The sequence below is a fragment of the Chiloscyllium plagiosum genome, chromosome 22 (genome assembly GCF_004010195.1).
Source record: "Chiloscyllium plagiosum isolate BGI_BamShark_2017 chromosome 22, ASM401019v2, whole genome shotgun sequence".
Lineage (NCBI taxonomy): Eukaryota > Metazoa > Chordata > Chondrichthyes > Orectolobiformes > Hemiscylliidae > Chiloscyllium > Chiloscyllium plagiosum.
The window spans coordinates 32,738,161-32,761,908 of record NC_057731.1 but is presented as its reverse complement, the minus strand read 5'-3'; the positions used below and the strand labels follow the sequence as shown (position 1 = coordinate 32,761,908).

General features: G+C 41.9%; 1 protein-coding gene across 2 annotated transcripts in view; it reads right to left on the bottom strand.

The window, feature by feature from the left end:
- plpp4 (phospholipid phosphatase 4) overlaps positions 1–23,748 on the bottom strand; it is a 248,717-nt gene that overhangs the window by 151,223 nt on the left and 73,746 nt on the right. For both annotated transcript variants that reach the window (XM_043712701.1, XM_043712702.1), the window contains exon 2: positions 21,231–21,339. In XM_043712701.1, coding sequence (XP_043568636.1) covers positions 21,231–21,339 — 109 coding nt within the window. The remainder of the gene's footprint in view (positions 1–21,230; positions 21,340–23,748) is intronic.

The window sequence follows — 23,748 nt, the reverse complement described above, 5'->3', positions numbered from 1 at the left end:
ACTCTTCTAAGCTCCAGTGGAAATGAGCCCAGTCTGTTCAATCAACCTCATAAAACAACCCACTATTCCAGTTATCAATCTCGTAACCCTGCTCTGGACTTCCGCGAATGCATTTACATCCCTCCTTAAATAAGGAGACAAAAACTCATCATATTTGGTCAGAGAGAAATCATGTTTAACTGGTTTACTAGAGATCTGCAAAGGACTAAAATGCACTGTGAATAGAGAGGTACCTGTGAGATGTACTAAACTTGGATTTGCAGAAGGTGTTCGATAAGGTATCACATCTAACGTTATTGTGAAAAATAAAAGTGTTAGGGCTAACATATTAGCATCAATAGAAGATTGACTGGCCAGCAGGAAACAGTATGCATCAACAGGCCTGTGTCTGATTGTCAGGATGTGAGGAGTCCCTCAGGCATCTGGGCTGGAGATGCAACTTTTTACAATTTATATCAATGACTTAAATGAGCAGAGCAGATGCATAGGAGCTAAATTCAGCGATGGCACCAAAATAGGTAGGAAAATAGCTGGTGAAGAAAACATAAGGAAGTCACAGATGAATTTGAATAGGTTGAGCGAATGAACAAATATCTAGCAGATGGACTACCATATGGGACAGTGTGAAGTGGTTCACTTTGGCTGGAAAGATAAAAAGTACCACTTGAACTGCAGAATTCTCAAGCTGCGAAGAGATTTTGGTGTTCTGGTGCACAACTCACAAAGTATTATGTGTGTAGGTACAGCAAGTATCAAGAATGCTAATGTGATGCTATCCTTTATCATGAGAAGAATTAAATATAAAAGTAAGGATCTTATGCTTCAGTCATACAGGGCTTTGATTAGACCACACCTCAAATATGATGAGTTTTTGTCTCCTTATTTAAGGAGAGATGTAAATGCATTGGCAGAAGTTCAGAGCAGAGTTACGAGATTGATAACTGGAATAGTGTGTTTTATGAGGTTGATTGGACAGACTGGGCTCATTTCCACTGGAGCTTGGAAGAGTGGGGAGGTAAGTTGTTTGACATGTTTAAGACCCTGAATGGTCTTCACAAGGTGAATGTGTAAAAAATGTTCCCTCTTGTGGGTCAGTCCAGAAATAAGGGGCACTGTTTCAAAATTAGTGGCTCCATTGTAAGGACAGAAATGAGGAAATGTTTGTTTTCCTTCAGAGGGCTGTGCGACTTTAGAACTAACTGCCTCAGAAGGCAGTGAAGATGGGGTAATTGAAAATGTGTCCAGGCAGAAATTAATCCCATGGGCTCCAGCTGAAGGACTGAACCTGTATCTGGGCACAGCATTCTCAGTAGGCATGGGCGCTCCATGACTAAATGACCCATGCCCAAGGACTTCAAATAAGGAGCAGGCTCCTTCCACCCCAACTGTGGGACTCAGGACCGCACTTAGTGTATTGGGAGGGAGAAGAAGAAAAATATATTCTCAGAGTTAGCATAGCTGATGCGTAATTGTAAATTACCTTGTAAGTTTGTAATTTTTTCTTCACATGCACTCTTCAAAATGTCTTTTCTAGAGTGTTTTTCACTGCTGGACCTGTTTAAGTCATACCAATGTGAAAGATTAACTTCAAATATAGCAAGAATAAAAGCATTTGTAATTCGCCAAGCATCGCTGATTTCTCCCTCGCTACAGACTGCTTTATCGCAGATAGCCTCAGAAGTCAGGGATCCTTGAACCACGATGTTCAGACTGCAGCAAAGACATTGTACTTTAATCTGGTTAAGGCAGAGGCTAAACGCAATATACAGAGATAATGCTCAGGTCTGGCCTGCACACCCCATTCTATATTTAATCCATCTCGTGAGTGAGAGTATGTATCACTGATAGTACATCTCTCTGGAAGGAAAGGCTCTTTTTAGCTATCAGCTCTTCAAGTGAGCATACTGTCATTCAAGGCTGGGAGGCGTACAATGGGTAATTCACATGTTCTCTCCTTCATTGTGCAGAATTGCTCAGCCCTACATTGCACTGAGCCCTGTCTCAGATTTAACATTGGCCTCCAGGATGCTCACGCATTTCAGGAGAACATTATATTCTATGCACATTCAAATATTGAAGCACTAGTAATGATGGAAGGTCAATAGGAGTTTCCTCAGGATTCCTCTCTATCAGGGTTTATCACGAGAGACTTCTCTGCGCAGCACTTGGATGTGAGGTCCTGACTAAATCCCGAAGAGCTATCCAATCTGAGCACGATGGGATATTTTTCGCCCAATTTTGTCGCTGAGTTTCCCTTAATGGTCAACAGGACATGTAACGTGCAAATTAAAACAAAGAACTGCAGCTGCTGAAGATCTGAAATGAAAACAGAAGTTGCTTGAGAAATTCAGCAAGTCTGGCCACGACTGAGAGTTTTGAGTGCAATGACCCATCTACAGAGCTGACAGTAGCTAGGAAAGGGAAGTATATATACTGTTGAAAGGGGATTAGACGATGGGAGGGGTTGGGGGGCGGGGAGTGGTGGTGGGCATGGGGAAAGTTGACGGATTGAGACGGCTGATAGTGAGCCAAGGAAGGAGAAAAATTGGTAATGGAAACAATGAGTAGTTGAAAATGGGTTGGTTATGCTGAAAGCAGCCAATATTATGATAGGCCCTCGGTGTCGGGATGGGTAAGGGACTTGGAAAAGGGTGATCAGACTCGAAAATTATTGAACTTGATCTTGAGTCCAGAAGTCTCCAGGCGGCCAAGTGGAAAATGAGGTGTAGCTCTTCCAGCTTGTGCTGAGCTTTGCTGGAGCATTGCAGCAAGCCTGAGACAGAGATGTCGAATTGTTGAAGTGGCAGGGAACAGGAAGCTCAGGGTCATCTTTTATAGACAGAATGTAGGTGTCCACATGTTAGTGTCAAGACTTTATTTCATATTCCCTGTGTAAAGAAGACCACACTGTGAGCAGTGAATACAATCGACCAGATTGAATGAAGTGCAGCTAAAATGTTGCATCACCTGGAAGGTGTGTCTGGGGCCTTGGATACTGAGGGGGAGAAGGTAAACAGGCACATTTCCCTGCAATTGCATGCGAAGGTGTCATGGTGCTGTGGGGAAGTATTGGGAGTGGACAGGTGTACCAAGGTGTCCGGGAGGGAAACTTGTGAAATTCTGACAAGAGAAGGGGAGAGGAATGTGTGTCTGATAGTGCCATTCCACTGGAAAAATTACAATTATAATCCTTTGGATATAGAAACTAGTGGGGTGGAAAGTCAGGACCAAGAACCCTATTGATGTTGTGGGAGGGAAGAAAGGGGGTGTAATGTTTAGATACTTGAAAGTGGGATCACTTGAAGATATCAAGTGTACAATCAGGGAACATTGAGATGTTTATTCAGGAACAGTAAATGTCAAGGACTGAAGCAAGAACATGGCCGGCATGGCCTTTGCGCTAAGCAAGGTCGGCTTCCCAGATTAACAGAGTCTTCAGCAATTAAAGGAAGTCCACTCATTTTGGAAATGGGTTTTAGTTTGGTTCTCTTTGGTTTCTCACGCTTGGCTCATCATTCTATTATGCTTCCTTGGAATACAGGGAGAACTAGCCATTTGGATACAGAACTGATTCAAAGGTAGAAGACAGAGAGTGGTGGTGGAGGGTTGTTTTTCAGACTGGAGGCCTGTGACCAGTGGAGTGCCACAAGGATCGGTGCTGCGTCCTCTACTTTTTGTCATTTACATAAATGATTTGGATGCGAATATAAGAGGTACAGTTAGTAAGTTTACAGATGACACCAAAATTGGAGGTGTAGTGGATGGCGAAGAGGGTTACCTCAGATTACAACAGGATCTGGACCAGATGGACCAATGGGCTGAGACGTGGCAGATGGTGTTTAGTTGAGATAAATGCGAGGTACTGCATTTTGGGAAAGCAAATCTTAGCATAACTTATACACTTAATGGTAAGGTCCTAGGGAGTGTTGCTGAACAAAGAGACCTTGGGGTGCAGGTTCATAGCTACTTTGAAAGTGGAGTCGCAGGTAGATAGGATAGTGAAGGAGGTGTTTGGTAAGCTTTCCTTTACTGGTCAGAGTTTTGAGTACAGGAGTTGGGAGGTCATGTTGCGGCTGTACAGGACACTGGTTAGACCACTGTTGGAATATTGTGTGCAATTCTGGCTTCCTTTCTATTAGAAAGATGTTGTGAAATTTGAAAGGGTTCAGAAAATATTTACAAGGATGTTGACAGGGTTGGAGGATTTGAGCTGTCGGGAGAGGCTGAACAGGCTGGGGCTGTTTTCCCTGGAGTGTCAGAGGCTGAGGGGTGACCTTATAGAGGTTTACAAAATTATGAGGGGCATGGATAGGATAAACAGACAAAGTCTTTTCCCGGGGGTCGGGGAGCCCAGAACTAGAGGGCGTAGGTTTAGGGTGAGAGGGGAAAGATATAAAAGAGACCTAAGGGGCAGCCTTTTCATGCAGAGGGTGGTACATGTATGGAATGAGCTGCCAGAGGATGTGGTGGAGGCTGGTACAATTGCAACATTTAAGAGGCATTTGGATGGGTATATGAATAGGAAGGTTTTGGAGGGATATGGGCCGGGTGCTGGCAGGTGAGACTAGGTTGGGTTGGGATATCTGGTCGGCATGGACGGGTTGGACCAAAGGGTCTGTTTCATGCTGTACATCTCTGTGACTCTGACTATGACTATGACTCTATGTCCTTCCTGGTCAAAGTCATGATCCTGATCCTCAACATCATCCTCAGAATGTTGCTGTGGAATTTGTTTCTAATTCATTTGTGGGATGTGGGTGCCACTGGCTGGGCCAGCATTTACTGCCTGTCCCTAGTTGCCCTTCAGAAGGTGTGACGACGAGCTGGTCTCCTGAGCTGCTGCAGTCCCTGTGCTGGAGGTAGGCCCACAATGCCATGAGGGAGGAAATCCAGGGATTTTGACCTCGTGAAAATGAAGAAACGGTGATATATTTCCAAGTCAGGATGTGAGCAGCTTGGAGGAGGTCATACAGGTGCTGTTCCCATGTATCTGTTGCCCTGGTCCTTCTAGATGGAAGTGATTGTGGGTTTGGAAGGTGCTGTCTAAGGATTTTTGATGAATTTCTGCAGTATATCCTGCAGATGCTACTACTGTCGCCAGTGGAGAGACCGGATGCCTCTGGATGTGGTGCCAAACAACCACGCTGCTTTATCCTGATCGATATCATGTTGTTGATTAGCCAGGACAAGCAGCCAGCAAGCTGCAGCCAGCAGGTTTCCGTTTTGATTGACATGCCAGGATTTGCATGTTTCCTCAGAAGGAAAGGAGAGTGGGAAGTAGTGCACTGATAAAGTAAGTTAAGGCTTTAAAGAGTCTCAAATGCATCGAAAAACAGTAATTGCCACTTGATAGGTAAGGCTCTGATGTTGCCATTGAAGATAAAGGGGAAAGTCAGAAAAGAATTTCTCACATTGAAATTCTGATTATTTTCATTCTCACCATAACTTCCTACTATTTTCATCATTGCCCATGCCACACCAATGAGAGAAAGATTCTGCCTCAGTATTCAAGGCTGTTGATGCAATCATGTCATAGAATCCCTACAGTGTGGGAGCAGGCCATTCAGTCCATACTGACCCTCCAAAGAGCATCCCACCCAGAACCATCCCTGCATTGCCCACAACTAACCCACACATCTTTGTGACTTGGGAGGAAACCCACAAGGGCACAGGGAGAATGTGCAAACTTCACACAGAGTGGATGGCTGGAATTGAACCCAGGACCCTAGCACAGTGCAGCAGCAGTGCTAACCACTGAGCCACCGTGCCACCATGTAGGTTAAAAGATTATTACATTTTGGGATTGTAGCTTTATATTTGCTGAATATGAGGTGGTCGTGCACCCTGTTCTGAAGTCTGTCTGACTGTAACCCTCAAGTGGTTTGATTGTTAGACACCAGAGGAAGATTTAATTTGTTTTTCTGAAAAGTGAGACAGCTACAATTGGAGATATTGGTAGCTGTCTCCATTTCCAATGAATAGATTAAGTCTCCCAAGGTCCCAAACAATTGCTGTAGATATCAGGTTGTGCAATAAACTGTCCATTTACTTCCAAGATGAAAGAGAGGAGGTTGATCATAGATAATGACCATTTTTACTCAGATTCAAAGCTATTTTGTTTTAACTTGCCATGTGAAAGAGGAAGCAATGTGGAATCAGCTTCCTTATAAATTTAATCTTATGGACTGAGCATAGTTGTGTCATCAGCAGAGATGAGAAACAGTTTTGCTTTGAGAGTTATCAGAGCCAGATGTGGGAGGGAGATAACCTACAGTCAAAGAGACACATCCTGCAGCTTTCTCGGGATTCTGGAGTACATGTCCTGGTACAGACTGCTTATAGGACAGAAGAATTAGAACAAGCTTTAATGTTGGTGGTAGTTTTAAGAGACACTCCATAAGCTAAGGCAAGTGACTAGAGAGCAACGGATTATGTGCATGAACTCATAAAGCATCCTTTGGATCAACACTGCTTCTCACTTTGTGTAGTTAAGAAGTACTCTACATTATTCTTTTGAGATCTGGAGTGGATACTTACCTATAGCGTGATTCATTTGCCACATTTTTGTTCATTCATTTAATCACTGGATAGCTCTAGATGTTTGCTTCCATCTGTATTGCTTGTCTTTATTTTATCGACCAACTTAGATACTTAGCTCCACACCCTGCTATTTACACCGTGAAATATATAATAACCAGAATTTTGTTTCAGCAGGTGCTGTTTTGGCACCAGGGCAGAGTGTGCAGTGTGGCTGTTACAAAAACCACTTGGAGAGGGTGAGTGTGTAGTTTTTAGAACTTTGCCCAGATGTCAGATTGTGACTTCTTCAGTCAGTGTTTAACACCGGGCAGAACCTTGCCATGTTTTTGGCAGAGAGCAAGCTTGGTAGAGTGACTCTCGCCGTGAACTTGTGTGCGTTTGCTTGTCATACCTCACCAAACTTGCTGCTTTAATCGCTCTTTGAGTCCTCGCAGTGAGAATCAGGATGGATTATCTGTCCCAACTCTCCAACTGCCATTCCCCGGGTCAACTCTCCACTCACAGGAGATTCTGGAATTGGGCATCATCCCTGGCACTGGCTGTTCTGTACCCGGATGGCACTACCAGCCTGGACCTGCTCTGCACCGTTGCTGACGTTTACCTGATGCTCCCTGGAAGCTGCCTGACTGCACAGTCCCGCCAAGGCTTCTCCGAAGTTGCACGCTAGCCAATCAGTGTGCTCACACGTTGGCTTCTGTTTCAGAAGTCGATGCCAGGCATTGGCTGCAGAAGTCTGCTCCGAAAGAAAGAATTAGAGGGAATATTTATTGGCAGACTGAGGGAAAATCCTCACCCCATTTTGTGGACATGGTCCTGGAGATCTCACTGGATAGGGTGGTACTCAGGCAGGACCTCCCTTGCCCTCAGGGCCAGCAGCAAAGCCACAACAGCAGACCATGCCAGCTCCAAGGTTGCTACCTGAATTAAAGCAGTCTTAGCCATTTGAAGGAATGCCCAGCTACACAGACAAGAGGTCAGTGTCCTTCTCCATTCCTTCAGTGCAAGTGTCACAATTTCTCTCCAATACTTCACACTCACTATCGCTGCTCCTGTAACATGTCCCATGAAGAATCATGATTACCAATCTCACTAATGCCTGCAACATCTTCCCCACTCACCCTCACCCACTCCAAAAGGCAACACCTGCTTACTCACTCACTCAGGAAACCTGTACTAACAGTACTGGCTATGCCACCTACTTTCATCTTCATAATACCCACCTACCTCATATTCCAAGGCCATAACAACACATAACAGGGCATAAAGAACTAATACGGGCAATAAACTGCTCATCATTCAGCTCCTCACATCGCATGAGTGGAAGATCCTGACTCTAACTGCCCTGAGCAGGATCTCAGCTGGTTTAGGAGGCTGCCCTTGACCTCTGCCAGGATCCTGGAGCAAAGGCTAAACCTGTTTGACTGGACTGAAACTTACTGACAAACATGGCAAACGTCCTGGCTTTGTGTCAATGCCAAATGCCATGACTGTGAGCACTCGGGTAGGCTCAGAGTGAGCAAGTGCTGTGACGGCAAGCAAGGAGCCCAGAGATGCAAGCTGGTCTGGTCCATGAGCTCGGTGTGTGGGCCTGAGTACACAGACTCCTCACTGCCATTTTACAAAAATAGTTATTGGTGTAGCCTGAGGTGCAACATCGAAGGGGCAGAAATATCCTATAAGGACAGCGCCATGAGGGTTCACTGAGGCCAGCAATATACCAGATGCTGATGACTGTGAACATGGGATGCATGTGGCTAGTGTCTGTAGAGTGTGCCCTGAGATAATGGCACCTGGTGATCAGCATGGAGCCTTTTGGGGCAAATGATGAGTTGAAACTGCCAAGGCCCATTCTGGTTTTCATGTTGTTTCCATTTTCCTGTTGCTTGTGTGGTGAGTTTGGTAAGATCACAAGCCGTGAGGAGTTAGACTGAAAAGCCATTGAACAAACAATAAAGAGCGACAATTGGGAACTTGGTGATCCTGGCAAGAATCTCAACAAATCACCTGAGCAAAGGTTGGGGGGTGGAGGGGGATGTTATGTCAAGGTGGTCACGATGTCAAGATGACCACTTGCCCCGATTGACCATTTCACTGTAGCCCACACCTCTCAGGCCCCAGTAAGATTCTACCCACAGTTTTCACACCAGCACTCACTACTTCACTACTCCAGCTAATGCTCTCCCTTATCCTTGCATAACTGAACAGGCATTCAGCAGCAGAAAGAAACATTCCTGCAGTTCTGTTTAAAATGATGCAGTTTGTTTTGGACTCTGAGTTTGTAGAAGTACTTTTTGGTTTGCAAAGTTGTTTAAAAGTGATGAGATCTGACAGCAAACAGCATTAAATATAGCAAAGCTCTTAGCTCTGACTTCAAAAGGTTCTGCTCTAGCACTCGCTCCCAGTCACGGGTGTTATCATCACAGGTCAATGAGAACAGCAAGGGAGATAGGGCAGAGACAACACAGAAGAAACTACCTACACAGGGATGTGAGAAAGTAGACAGAGGTTCTTAGCTGGAGGCCTTATTCATTCAAGGTCAATTGCAGCATGACACACACTTGTCCTGGCCTACATGGAGGCACTATCTGGATTTTATGAATGAGGTACTCTGTGAGCTCTGCCATGACTTACTGGATCAGAACAGGGTAAGGATGGTACTCTCAGTGGCTGTGAAGGTGACTGTGGCAAGGAATTTCATTTCATCCCAGACTGGAGCAAGTGATGTCTTGAACATTTCTTGCTGCATAAGACAGAGAGGTATCAAATATTTTACTGCTGGAGGAGGATGTTATTGCTCTCTCTGACCACAGAGAAACAGGTGTAGTATGAACATAGTTTTGCCAGGATAGGAAGCTTCTCTGTGGTGCAGGCTCCCACTCAGTGCTCACATGCAACTTTGTAGTGGCCATATTTTAATACAGACATGGACCATAGCTGCAAAGGTTACCACTCACCGTGCAATAGGTGTGGAACCAAACTCTGCATGTCAGTGCCCAATATCTGAACAGCAGTGCTTTCATTCTGTGCCAGTTTATGATTTCCTCAGTATTTGAGGACACTTTAAAGGGGAAGGTGGCTGCTGCATGATAAGGACTATCTGTTTAACAGTTGGCATATGGCTCTGCTTTGCAATCCAACCACAATTGGCCAACTGGAACTTGATGACAGTCAGACTGGCTGACAGCAAAGCAGCAGAGAGCAGATGCACCTGTGATAGGGCTCACCAGAACAGGTAGCTGAGTCATGGTGTATTTTCCACAACTTGACTTTGTGAGGACCCAGTCCTTAACACCAAAGACACTGTGTGAGCAGCAGAGGTGGAAGGAGGAAAACAGGTTGGGGATGAGGGAGCAGAGGAAGGAGACTATTTCACTGACCAGGCTGTCCATGGTCACCTTTTTCAATTATGGTTCCTGTGAGCACAAAATAATGTCCCCATTGTACAAGAATCACCCATTTTACCATCCCTCTGATACTGACCATCACAACATCCTCTTTCTTTTTTAAATCCGGAAGCGCTATCACACACAACTGAACAATTTTCCCAACATCAAATCACTGTGACTTTTGTTTAAATAATCTGAAGTGCCATTATGCACAACCAAGTGACCTTCCCACCACCAAAATCACATTAACTTAGTTTTTCAAACTAGTAACCATCACCAGTAAGCCACTCAAGTAGGCAATTGAATATTTACAAACAGAGCCCATTATGGGCAATGCAAACCATGTGTGTCGGGGGGGTGGGGGTGGGGGAGGAGCATGCAGAGTGAGGAAGAGAGAGAGGAATGAAATCAAAATGGAGTTGGAGGAAGAGAATAAAATTCTGTATACCCTGCAGTGCCTACCTGTCTCTAAAGGCATCCAGAGCGTCGATGGACACTGAATGCATCCTCTCAAAAAGACACCCGGGCTCAAACATAAGCACAGACACAGAATCCTCTTAGCCTCAATCCGAAAACAAAACCAAACAGTAAATGTTCTTTCCACTTCATCTAATTAGCTAATCAATAGCCAATTAATTCTCTTTGTGCACTTCCTTCAGTGTTTAGCTTCGGGGGTGCGTTTGCCTGTCCTTGTCCTTTCACACACACCCAGCAACAGGGCGGTGAGAGGCTGCTGACTTTCATGAGAGAAGCTGCAGCTAGCCAGGCAGGATGAGCCCAAGTGGGCGGTGGTTGGCCCAGCTTTGGTCTGCTCTTCCTTGGCACAAACAGCTGCAGTCTCGACTAGCTGGTGGATCGGTAACAGCTAGGGCATTGACAGTGTCAGAAAGCACAAATACTGATATGCTCAGTGGGAATGGTTGTTCCATGCTGTAGACGTCCCTTCCCTGGACCTCAACAATTCCATCAGTCTGTGGATAGCACAGATTGGTGGATTGTTGTCAGAGCCCACAAGATCCTCTTGCATCTACAGCCAGGATAGCAGCAATTTCAACCTGCATGGCAGCAAACAGAGATTGGAGGACCTCATTCTGAATTCGGTGCAATACTACCATCTTAAAAATTCCCTCCTCCGGAAGGTCACAGTCCAAATTCTGGCAGTCTTTTCAACAGCATTATCCTCATTCTTGCAGAATGAGAGAATGTATGGTTGTCAAAAAGGCTCAGGTTCTGGAGAAACTCATTGTGTCTCATGTGGGCCCCCTTGACTCTGTACACTATCAGTTGTGCAAAACTGAGATCGGCTTTGTGGTTCTATATACATACTTGTTGGGAATCAAGAGTAAGTATGTAGGAGTTGCGAGTTGAACAAGCTGTTTGCTGTAACTAAATTTGAACTTGTTGTATTTTCTATTTCATTAGGCTGGCAGTCAGGAATGATTGGATCAGCCAGTTTCTAACAGAGTGGATATTTGTGCAGGAACTTCAGTTTCCATCTGAAAGAATTCCTTTACATGCCAGGTTCATTTCTATGTTCCTGTGATTCTCATAAGCATGGATTTTTTTTACCCCTTAGCAATCACTATATATCAATGGCTACACATGCTGGTCTCACAAGTCAGATCCATAATTCTTATGATTAGCCAAAATGAATTCTAGCTGAGGTTGACAAAAACTGACTATTCACTGGCACCTTGGTCTTACACATATCAGCCGGTCTTGATTAAGTACTCCCTCAATCCACTATTACACAGTTAAATTTCAGAGTACATTACCATGATGATGCTCAATGATCTCACTGCTGAACCATGATGAGCTGACAACCAGTCTCTGCAATGAGCTTTGGGCAGATGCTGATTTGCACCAATATTATTCACACATTACCCTTGTGTTTTGTGCTTAATGGGATATGTTGATAAATTCTTCTAATTATGTTTCTGTGTAAAAGCCCAACTGGCTTCCCATGACAAGTAACGCTGAAATTAAAATTTGCATTAAAGTTTATAAATCCCTCGAAGGCCATACGCTTGTTACATGGAGACAGTGGATGAATCCACAACTGTAAATCCCCAAATCACCCAGGAAAACTCAGTCTTGGGCCGTCTTAAGAAAAGTCACCCCATGTAAACAGAATGGAAGCTACTGATTCCTGTGGTTAGGAGCAGCTGGGTAAGTGAGTGAGGTGTAAGGTTCAGAAGCAAGAAGCATCCGCACACCCTTCATTATTCACTGAGGTAATACCTTATTTCCAAATGAATGCGGTGTCACTAGCTTAAGGCTGCACACATTCAGGAGCTCCTATATGAGGAAAGGTCGTTAGGTTCATTAAAACAGCAGCCACATTGTCAACTGTTAAATTTAAGTCTGAGATTAAGATCCAAGATCCAGTTAAAAAGGACTCTAACTGCTCATTTAAAATACTCCAGCTTTGTGAATGTGTGACAGAAACTCATTAGCTCTGTCCTCAGCAGTCCCTGGAAGATAGGTTTTGGCAGATAATTTTTGGTTTGTCATGTGTCAGAGGTTTTTGAAAAAAAAACTTTTGCTAACTATTGGCTGTTGTGTTGTGTCAACTTCAATATCATTGTACCCAGATATTAATCTGCTCCTTGTGTGTTGTGGGTTTAAAATTAATGGAGTTGATAATTACTGAGGATATAAATTCTTCTCATTTTGCTTCTGTTCAAAATTCAAATATCCTCCCTAACAGTAGAAATACAGAAAGTAATGTAACTATGCAACTATATTACCGAATAAAGGAATCAGTGAGATTGATAGCATAACCCCAAAACAGAAGAAAAGCCCCAAAAATCAAAATTTAGTACATAAGGGGAGTTCTTGAAAAACAAAAAAACTATGGCCTGCCTTCTACCATTACAAAGACATGATATAAAATGTAAATTGTTGGATTGTAGTTAATTTTGTAGTTAAGTTACTTCTGCCAACTAAGTAGAGAGATTGTTTCAACATCAAGGAATGTGATTTAAAAATGGACAGTTCAGCACTTCAAGATCCCTTTTGGTTGGCCAATACTTTCCGGGCAAAGTTGTTTCAGGTTCAAAGGGACAAATGGTGAAATCATAGAATCCCTACAGTGCAGGAAGAGGACATTTGGCCCGTTGAGTCTGTACCGACCCTCCAAAGAGTATCCCTGAACACGATGGACAATTTAGCTTGGCCAATGCACATAACCTGCACATCTTTGGACAGTGGGAGGAAACTGGAGCACCCAGAGGAAACCCACGCAGACACGGGGAGAACGTGCAAACTCCACACAGACAGTCACCCGAGGCATATCAGACTCCTATGAAGCAGCAGTGCTAACTACTGTCACCCCAAAATATCATTTGTGCCATAGTTTGTGTATTCAAAATATGAAACAAAGTATGATCATAGCTCCTGGTAGATAAGCTGACAAGATTTAAAATGAATGAATACAGTTAGTGGGACAGAAGTAATATTTCAATCACTAAAATTAAAATAACCACAGGCAGTTTAGGAACAGCACCAGACAGATCTCCTACTCTTGTATGACATAAGTAATGGATGCACTGCTGCTTTGAAATTATGTTCAGTGTCATGCATTGCCCGTGTACACATTCCTTCTCAGTTATTTGTGATTCTACAAAACTGGTAGCTCAACTGCCAAAGGAACAGAATTTCAATTTGGAATCAGTTCAAAACCCTTTGGGTCAGATTTGGTTTGTACAGTATTGTATACAAGTTACACATTATTGTAGTTGTTTACAGAAAAAAAAAAATTCTATTGGTAATTGAAGACAAAGTTGGCACTATGCTGAAACATCCATCTTTAACAGCCCAGTTTTGTCAAAGTTTGTTGAACAATGTATTTCAAATTTTGATCATCTTAAGTCTGATCACAGTGGTAAGATGGTGAACCTGGGGATAAAATGAAGGAAGCACCCACAATCCAATCTTAGCAGCAAACAAGCTCATTCTTGTACTTGCCCACATATTTTCAATGGGCTTTTCAATTGGAACATGCCATATTCACAAATCCATTTTAAGAGTCTCTCTCTCTCTCTACAGGAGATCTCTTTGCTCTCTGATTCACAAATTCTTCCTCAAACACAGCAAGGGCTGGAAGTCTGGTCAGTTGGAGCTGCCTCAATAGGCACTATGGTGGCCCACTACAGTTCCCTTGGAGTGCATAACCTGGAGTCCAAACCTGGACCTCGCGGGTCGTGCATGTGAACACGTTCATCATTCTTTCAACAGATCCAACAGGGACACTGCAAGATTCTCAAAGGCAGGTCAGAGGAATAGGAGACCTGTCCATGGGAAGCTACAACAGCTAAGCTGGCTGCATTTCCACTGTCTCTAGATTTATCACAAGAGAAGTACACAACATAATTTGTTTAGAAAACTAGTTACACATTACTCTCTCTGCCAACATGGAGTTGAACGCCTCCATGCTTCTGGGCAGTGACTGGCTGTTATTTGAGCAAAAACTTCAAGCATTCCCAGCAGTGTTCACTTAATGTGAAGTTCTCATCAGAGTCCATTGCAGAAAATATCATTCATTACATCACCCTTGCGAGAATTGGAAAATGAACTGTCTTTACCCTTGAGCTGGTCTCGATTCATATGAGCTCAGAGACTCATTACATGCTGATCTGAACCCTATACTAGCCTCCAATGTAGGAACAATGCAACTGTCTGAGCAGATGGTTGACTATGATCCAAATGAATGGACCTGCCTTTCTGTGAGTGTCATATGAACTAGGAGCAGGATTAGGCCGTCCGGCCCTTCAAGCCTGCTCCGCCACTCAATAAGATCCTGGCTAATCTTTTCATGGACTCAGCTCCAGTTACCCATGTTTTCACCATATCCCTTAATTCCTTTATTTTTCAAAAAAGTATCTACCTTGGCTTTAACAGTGATTACTGAAGTAGCATCAACTACTGCCCTGGGCAAGGAATTCCACAGATTAACAACCCTCTGGGTGAAGAGGTTCCTTCTCATTTCAATTCTAAACCTACTTCCTCTAATCTTGAGGTCATGCCCTCTTGTCCTAGTTTCACTCACCAGTGGAAACATCCTCTCTACTTCTATTATATCCATTCTCTTCATAATTTTATATGTTTCTATAAGATCCCCCCTCATTCTTCTGAATTCCAATGAATATAATCCCAATCTACTCAGCCTGTCCTCATAAGCCAATCCCCTCAACTCTGGAACCAACCTAGTGAACCTCCTCTGCACCCCTCCAGTGCCAGTACATACTTTCTCAAATAAGCAGACCAAAACTGCACACAGTACTCCAGGTGTGGCCTCACCAGCATCTTGTACAGCTTGAACATTACCTCTCTGCTTTTAAACTCAACCCCTTTAGGAATGACAATTAAAATTCCATTTGCCTTCCTAATTAGTTGTTGTATCTGCAGACCAATCTTCTGTGATTCATACATAAGGACACCCAGGTCCCTCTGCAAATCAGCATGCTGCAACTTTTTACCATTCAAGTAGTAATCTATTTTGCTGTTACTCCTGCTGTCTCTCTCTCTCACACACACACACTCACTCTCTGTCTCTTTCTCTCTTTGGGCAGCCTCTGCTGTGGCTGGGCAGTGGACATTTGCTTGGCATCTGAAAGCCGGAATCAGTTTTGAGGGTTGGAGAGATGAGATGTGGGATCCATGGTCACACCATCAGAAGCTTGCTGATCATGTTAGACAGTGGGATTAGGATGTGCTGAGAGTTTGGAAGGGGCGTAAGGCAGAAATGTACTGTCAACCTCAATGTTCTCAGCCATGTGGATGTCAGGAGTACTATCACAGCTAGTTCCCTGATGATGGGAGCAGTCCTCTAAGGCAGATTCAGGAAGTGCAGGGGACCTTGGCTCTTGCCAATTCTGCTGTTACCTTGTATTACATGCCACCTTGTTTTGACAGGGAGGGAAAAACGCCTATAGTCACACAGCATAGTATTCGAATGATGGGCTTGCCATAGCTGGAAGTATCATTGGTATTGAGTGAAATGGAGTGTCTGGATGTAAAGGTGTGTGCCCAGAGTGCCAGGCAGTGCTGTAATGATGGCAGCGTGGTGCATGGGGCCATGTGAGAAATTGGCATGTTGACTGGTAGAGATGTTGTGATGAGTAAAAAAAAGTCATCTACAAATGACCTTGACCACATCTTGAAGTCATCTGACTTTATATAGCACTGCTGCCATGTTCTCAGATCCAGAATCTGGGATTTTACCTCTCACATTGTAATTCCCTTCAAATAGTGTGCTTTGAGGGTCCCTTGGCCTCCTACAAAGTCATGACACTGCTAGTCTTGTCCATCTCCACTACCAATGCCTTCACCATCATATCAATCATGATGAAGCCCTATCTTTGTCTTGCCCAGGTAATCAATTGTTATCCATTTTAAATTGCAGCAAGGTGCTTCAGTGTAACACCCATTGAAGAGGAACAGTCAGCCTTCGAGAAGAGTGGGCCAGATGGACCATACAGGTTCCCTGCAGCATAGCCTGGTCCCACAGTGTGACTGCGGTGGTAAGGAGCATTTAAGACAGAAGAACATTCTAATAGCCACCCGGACCAATAGAATAATCATTCAGGCAACCAAGTTCATGTGTTGCCACCTGAGGTTGAATGAGAGAGAGAGTTGGTCCCACATTGTGTGACCCTATGCTCAAAAACTGCAGCTTGATGATTTCTAGTTTAAAGATACTGAACTAGGAAGTGTCAATTAAAATACCTAATTCAACATCAAATACAGAAGAGTGTGAAACAACAGAAAATAAAATGAGACAGAAAAACGTATAAAAGAATACATTTTAAAATAATTCTAACAATAATCAAAATTTGAAGGAGAGTGGCTTTTTAATTAGAAACATTAATTTTCAGTGCCATACAGGCTGCTTGGCTGCAATTGATACATATCATGCCAATACAAATTAACTTACAGTGGAATAGGCAACACCCAACTTTTTCAGTAAGTTTGGTGGGAATGTGTAACATCAGAATCACCACCTCAGGTCTGGTCACTCTGCATTTGAATATTAGGTCCCTTGGTAAAGTATCAATATGATGGGAAATAGGCTAATCCCAGACAACAGCTTCTTTATTTCCATCATTAACTGTATCAATGCAGTCACTAGATACTGCTCTCCAATTTATCCTTAATAGCAATGACATTTTTGGCCTTACCCTCATTACTTTTACTTGCAAAACCCAGTCGATACACTGACGTGAAAAAATTGAGTTAGCAATGGATTTTAAAGACTATCATGGGTGAGAATAATCACATTCTAAACAATGACAGTAAATATGATTCTGTCAATAACACTATAAACCACTTACAATGATAAGTATCAGAATGTAGTTTCAAAACTCTCTCTCATACTGAAGCAGAATCATAGTTCTAAAGTAGGATGACTTTTGTAGCAGTGAGCACAACACCTACAAAATTTGTATTAAGTCGATCACATGAATTCTTGAAATGATGTATTCATTGCAGCCTTCTGTCCCAGTAGCATTGTCCATGGAGCTTCTAGTGATATGGCCAGGAAAGAAATTCACAACTGAATCTCCTGAGGGCTGTGGATGCTAAACGACAGAATGTTTTTATGCGAGATTAGATTAAATGGCTGAAAGAAGAAGGTCAGTATTCTGGATGCCTCTCAAATGGAATGGAACAAAGTATTCACTGGCAATCCAGTCAGCAGAAACACTGCAACATATCTCTATCATCCAGAGAATGTGGCACAGATTGCTACATTAGGTCTGGCACAGTTCGCCAGCATTGTCAATAAGCAAGGTATGCAGGCCACCTCGTTACATCCTGACTCAGCCGGAATATAAGGGCTTCAGAAAACATCGCTTTTAGATATTTTTGAATGAACCTGTTCAGATATGTTATGATACATCTCTGGAGATGGTGGGACTTGAACATGGGACGCAGGTAGAGACATTACCGCTGTACCGCAAAAGTCCAACATTTCTTTCTAAGCTTAACAAGTAAACTTATACTGTAGCAAGGAGCAGAAGTTAGCTCTTCAAGTTTTCTGTGTCATTCCAGTAGGCGATGTTGATCTTCTACCTTAAAATCATTTTCAACACCACATTCTTTGATAATTTTAATCAGAAATCTCTGTCTTGATCGTACTCAATGATGAAGCTTCCATTCCTTTTGGGGTATAGAATTTCAAAGACTTGACACTCTGAGTGAAGAAATTCCAGAAGTTCTAGAACACCCAACTTGGGTAAACATTGTTTTTGTGTCTATCCTGTTGAATCCTGCGAGAACCTTACATATTCCAATAAGATCGCCTCTCATTCTTCTAACCTCACGAGAAGATAGGACCAGTTTCCTCAAATGACAATCCAACATCCTCAGAATCAGTACGTGAACCTTCATTGGACTTCCTCTCTGGCACTCCATCTGTCCTTAGGTAAGGAAACCAGAAATATAAACATTCCTCCAGGTCTGAAGTGTTATCTAGACTTGACATGTTAGTTTGCTCTCTCTCCACAGATGCTTCCTGACCCGCTGTGATTTACAGCATTTTTTGTTTGCACATTCCAGGGATAGCCTCACTAAAGGCTGCATACAATTGGAGCAAGGCATCTTTACTCCTTTACTCCAATTGTCAAAAGCTTAACAGCCACTTGAAATTCTAACTGTTATGCGTAAAACTGCCTCACAGAGCAAGCCTCCCACATGCTTTTCTTTTCAGTGCTATTTGTATAGGAGAGCAAGAAGACTTTATTCTGACCACTGTACTCTTCATTCAGGTGGCTTCATGTACTAACATGAATAGATTGGTACCTTCTTTTGATGTATGCAATACTTTGCTTCTGCCATTCCTTTGTTTTAGATGAACCTTCAGATTTAACGCCTTGCAGAGTCAAATCCATTTGAGTGTACAGTATATAATTGTGCTCCCATCTAAAGTGGGTCAAAGGATGAGATGTTGGCACAGACAATTCTGAGAATCAGCAGCATTGGCTGAGCACAAACAATGCAGCAGTTCAATGGGAACAGTCATTTACAACAATTTAGGTTGAGTAATGAATGGTCTCCTGGGTATAAAAGATAAATTAAACAGATGTACGATCTGCTTTATTCTTTCCCTCTTGATCCTAATAGAAAGGGAGGGAGTGGAAATGTTCCAAAACTGTTAAGTCCGTCCAAGGATTTTGGATGTTATCCTAAATTTAATGCCCACCCTGGTTATAAAATTGTGTAAGCAGATCTAAATCTAGAGACCTTAAATTTTAATATTTCAAGCTCAACATGCAATAATAGACAAAAATATGGCTTCACGTGGTCGTATTATATAAGTGGTTTTGTGGATTTACATTGATATATAATGGATTTTTTTGATTTTGTTCATATCTTTAAAGGTCCCAGGACACCAAAAGCAACTTGGTGCACCATGATGGTTCCTTTTTAGCAGCTGCTCCACCTACTTCCAAGCAGCCTTACATTGTAGCTGTGGTGAGCATTGGGTCACAATTATGCAGTTTGCTGTTGAAGTCAGAATTTAATTAAATAGCTTTTATTAAACATTGCTCTTGGAGGAATCATGTAATCCAGTGGGCATTATTGTTCAATGGTCTTATGTTCAAGTCAAACTCATATAGGTTTAATTAAATTTTCTTATTTTTTGACAGCTGTAATCGTTATCATATGAATTAGGGGTTTGCTTAATTTCAATCCTGTATCCATTGAATGCGAGTCTTATTGTGTAAAACTACCATAAAATTTATACTGAAACAGATTACCCACAAATCTTATTCAATCTGACCATAAGGACAGACAACAGTAATTATAACATTCATACAGGGGTGGAAAGTGGAGTTTTAGGAACCCAAATGTAAAATTCAGGGATAACAGAATGGAGTTGCGCCTAGCTGCGCCAGGAATTAGGAAGATATTTGAAAAGACCATGAAAGGAAGGACAGGACTTTATCAGTTTTGTTTTTGTCCATCCAGGAGAAACCAGAGTGGCATTTTTGGCCTGAAACTAAAAACATCTCTGGGCCAGTGTCAGAACTTTGGAGTCCTCTCATGGGCTCACTTTCCTCTCCTCAGGAAAGTCCAAGAACCAACAGTATCTCACCATCATCGACAGGCAAACTGCAGCAGGATCCCACTTAGTGATGCCAGCTTGCTGGTTGCATTTTGACATTGCCTCGCTGAATATGGCTTCGTTCTCAACAAACTATGAAACCACCACTCTGTCGGCTTTTGTCTGCCTTGGACACAAGTCGAATTTCTCACAAGTTTTATTCAACCATGGTGCAGAATTCTCTTGAATTACAAAGATCCATAAATGCTGAATCAACAGATGGAAAATGTCATATTTCAATTGAAAAGAAATCATAAAACCAGAACCAATTTATTCTTTTCTTGGCCAATCAATTTTTAAAAGAAAGCAAATATTGAGATTAGGAAGTAGTGATTGTTTCCTGACACCATTGTGTCAGGGTTCTAGGCTGTTTTTAATATTACATTTTCTGTTATTGGAGATCCAGATAAAATTGACACCCTTTCAATTTCATGTAATCCACACCCCAAACTGCATACCAAGGGCACAGCAGATGAACGATCCAAACAGTATTTAGCAGTGAGCTGAGTAAAGCTGAAAGACACAGCACCCCAGAAAATCAATATCTGATTAGTGAATAGTTTTAAAATTAGTTTCAATCTCTTGACAAAGCCAATTGATTCAAGGGTCTGTGCTTTTAATTTTTTTTTGAGAAAAAGATTGGGGAATCTTTCTTGATCAAACAAAAATATTGTAAGGAACGCAATGAAAGATCTGTAAAATGAGCAATTCAAATGTTTATGGAACACTAATTCTGTTGTTCATTTGCTACACTTTTAATGGATAATTTTCTGATCTTGTACTCTCAGTATAAAACCTTACCCACAGTGAGCATACATTGCAAATAAGCACACATTGTATATGATCATCTGACCATTTAAAGCAACAATTAGTGAATTACACTAATATATAGTGAATATATAGAAATTGCTACACTGGTTAATGCTCCTCTCAGACTTCCAATTGTGGAAAATTAGCCTAGTTTCTGATGTCTACATAAACTTTCTTATTGTAGTTCACTTTTAGTTCTATCTAATCATATTGATTGCTAATGATGCACATCTTGACAGAAAGTCCTCCCGCAGAAAAGAAGTCAGTTATGATATTATTAATATAACCAATTGTTCAGCAAGATCTCACTGGACAATCTGATGTGAATCACTATTAACTGATATTCTGGCATTTTTCAATTGCTACAAGTCTAGGATTGTACTTACAAACATAATGCGAGTAGGTATGTGGTCTGACTGCACAATGGGGTTTTTGTACAGCCAAATTTCTTCTGGTTGAATAACTCGCTGGAATGGATCCAAAAATTCTGTAAAACTGTGGAGAAAAATGCGAAAATAAGATTTACTTTTGTATATGGAGGGGGTGAGGGGATGGGGAAGATGATTTCTGCCTATAAGAACAACAATCTGATGTGCAATTTTACCATGTGGAAATTAAAATAGCATTTTACTTCACCCAGGATGAGTCCTGGCAGAAACAAAATGGAGTTGCGGTGAGAAGCAGGCATTGCTTTCGTTTTCCAGTCTTTATGTGCTTATTAGAATTTAATGATTTATTTATCATGACAAGGAATTTCCTTTTGAGAATTTTGCTGCTATGGAAGTAAGCAAATATCTCTAATAAATAGTTTTTACTGATGATGTGGTACCATTTGAAAGCTTTGCTTCAGTAATATTCTACGTTAACAAGGATTATCACTAGACAAATGGCCTACTTTCTTTTGATGTGGATGTCCCAGTGTTGGATTGGGATGGACAAAGTTAAAAGTCGTAACGCCAGGTTTTAGTCCAATAAGTTTATTTGGAATTACGAGCTTTTGAAGCATTGCTCCTTCATCAGGTAACTAGCAGGGCAGGATCATAAGACACAGAATTTATAGCAAAAGATCATAGTGTCACGCAACTCATACGATATATTGAACAAACCTAGATTGCTGTTAAATCTTTCATCTTTTAGAATGGGTTGCAGGTTTTGATTCATTAATGTGTAAATCCCAGAACTTCTTTCAAGTCACATTCTTGACATAACTGAAGGTTTTATTATAAAAAAAAAGTGACATCTCAGCTCAGATAATGCATTAAAGGTTTGAGATTAGAGTCTGTCTGTATTCCAATCTTGAGTCAGACTGGTTTTATCTCCAAAGTAGAAATTTATGAAATATTACATGGATTGACTGCCTACAGGTTGTGCGCTGTTTGAACAAAATAGAATGTATCTGCAAATACAAATCTGCAAATGCAAATTCACCCCATAGACTTTACGTGTGTGTTTGTGTGTGTGAAATGTGTGTGCATGAGTGTGACGGAGTAGAAGCCTGTGAGGATGTGTGTGTGGGGTGTATGTGTGTGTCTCTGAGAGACAGTATGTGCATGAGAGACGGTCTGCGGGAGAGAGAGAGAGAGAGTGTGTGTGTGTGTGTGTGTGTGTGTGTGTGTGTGTGTGTGTGTGTGTGCACGCACGCGTGCTTGTGTGTGAATGCTTCCCATCCTTCCACACAATCCTATCATCCACCCACTCACCCCCAGCCCACCCCAGAAGAAAATTGGTCCTGTGTGCTGAACATTCACAAACTTAATTTCCAGTTACTCAAATAAAGCTTTTTAAAAAAATAAATAATAAAAAAGGAACCAGTTGAGGCTTTTACAAAATAGGAAATATTCACTTTTCAGGGGAAGTTGGATTCACTTGAATGATATTGCTACTTCAATGCTGCAAAAGTGCAAAATAAACTGCCGACAATTCACCATTTCTCTTGGAGGTGCTTTTGGAAGAAGAGCTGGTAAGGACAGAAATTCTCCTTCCCACCAATTGAGATACGAACTCCCGGACAAATGTTCACTGTTTTGCTTTCAGGAATATCTCTCCAAGGGCCTGGGAACAATTCATCAAACAGGCCAATGATCTGACCACACACTTAATGTGCACCCAGCATTTGTTCCTATTGAACGCTTTTCATGCGGCTCCACAAAAATCAAAAGCTTGAAAGAGATGAGGTTTAAAGTAGTACCAAGTTTGGGCTTTAATGGCTTAAAATTATAGACAAGCATAGGTTTGAACAATGGGATGACATTTTCATGCCCTGGGAAAGTAGGAGTTGAAAAGCGTGTAATGAAACAGATTTTACAACAATACAGGCAGTCCCCAGGTTGTAAGTAGGTTCCATTCTTAACTCACTTCACAAATCGATTTGTATACAAGTCAGAACATAGTACAGGACAATATAAAATAGCTTTTTGTAATTATGAAGAAACTTTCACACGTTGGATCTTCAAAATTTATATTAAAACACCTCGGTGTTGGATGACGTTAGTAAGTAAGAACTTTTATTAGTAGGACATTCCTAGATGTAGGACTGCCTCTAAGCATAAAGGTAGGAGCATGTATAAAACATCATATTTGGAGTTAAAACAAAACAAGACAGGCAGAAGCTTTGACGATTATTTACCACAGTAGCATTTGTAATAGAGGCACAATAAAGATTGTGTCGCTGGTAGAATGATTAGATGTCGAGGGAAAATACAGATCACGTGTTACATGACTTGGTGCATGAAATTCTTTGAAGCTTGGGAGTTGTAGTTTTTATTTAGAAAAGATAGTGAAGTCAAGATGCCAACATCTATAAATGTTTCTTAGCACACCCAACTTAATCTCAATTTCATAATACTCAAAAAAGATGTGATGCAGCTATCCTGTCCATAAGTTTTACAAAAGCAGATGAGATTC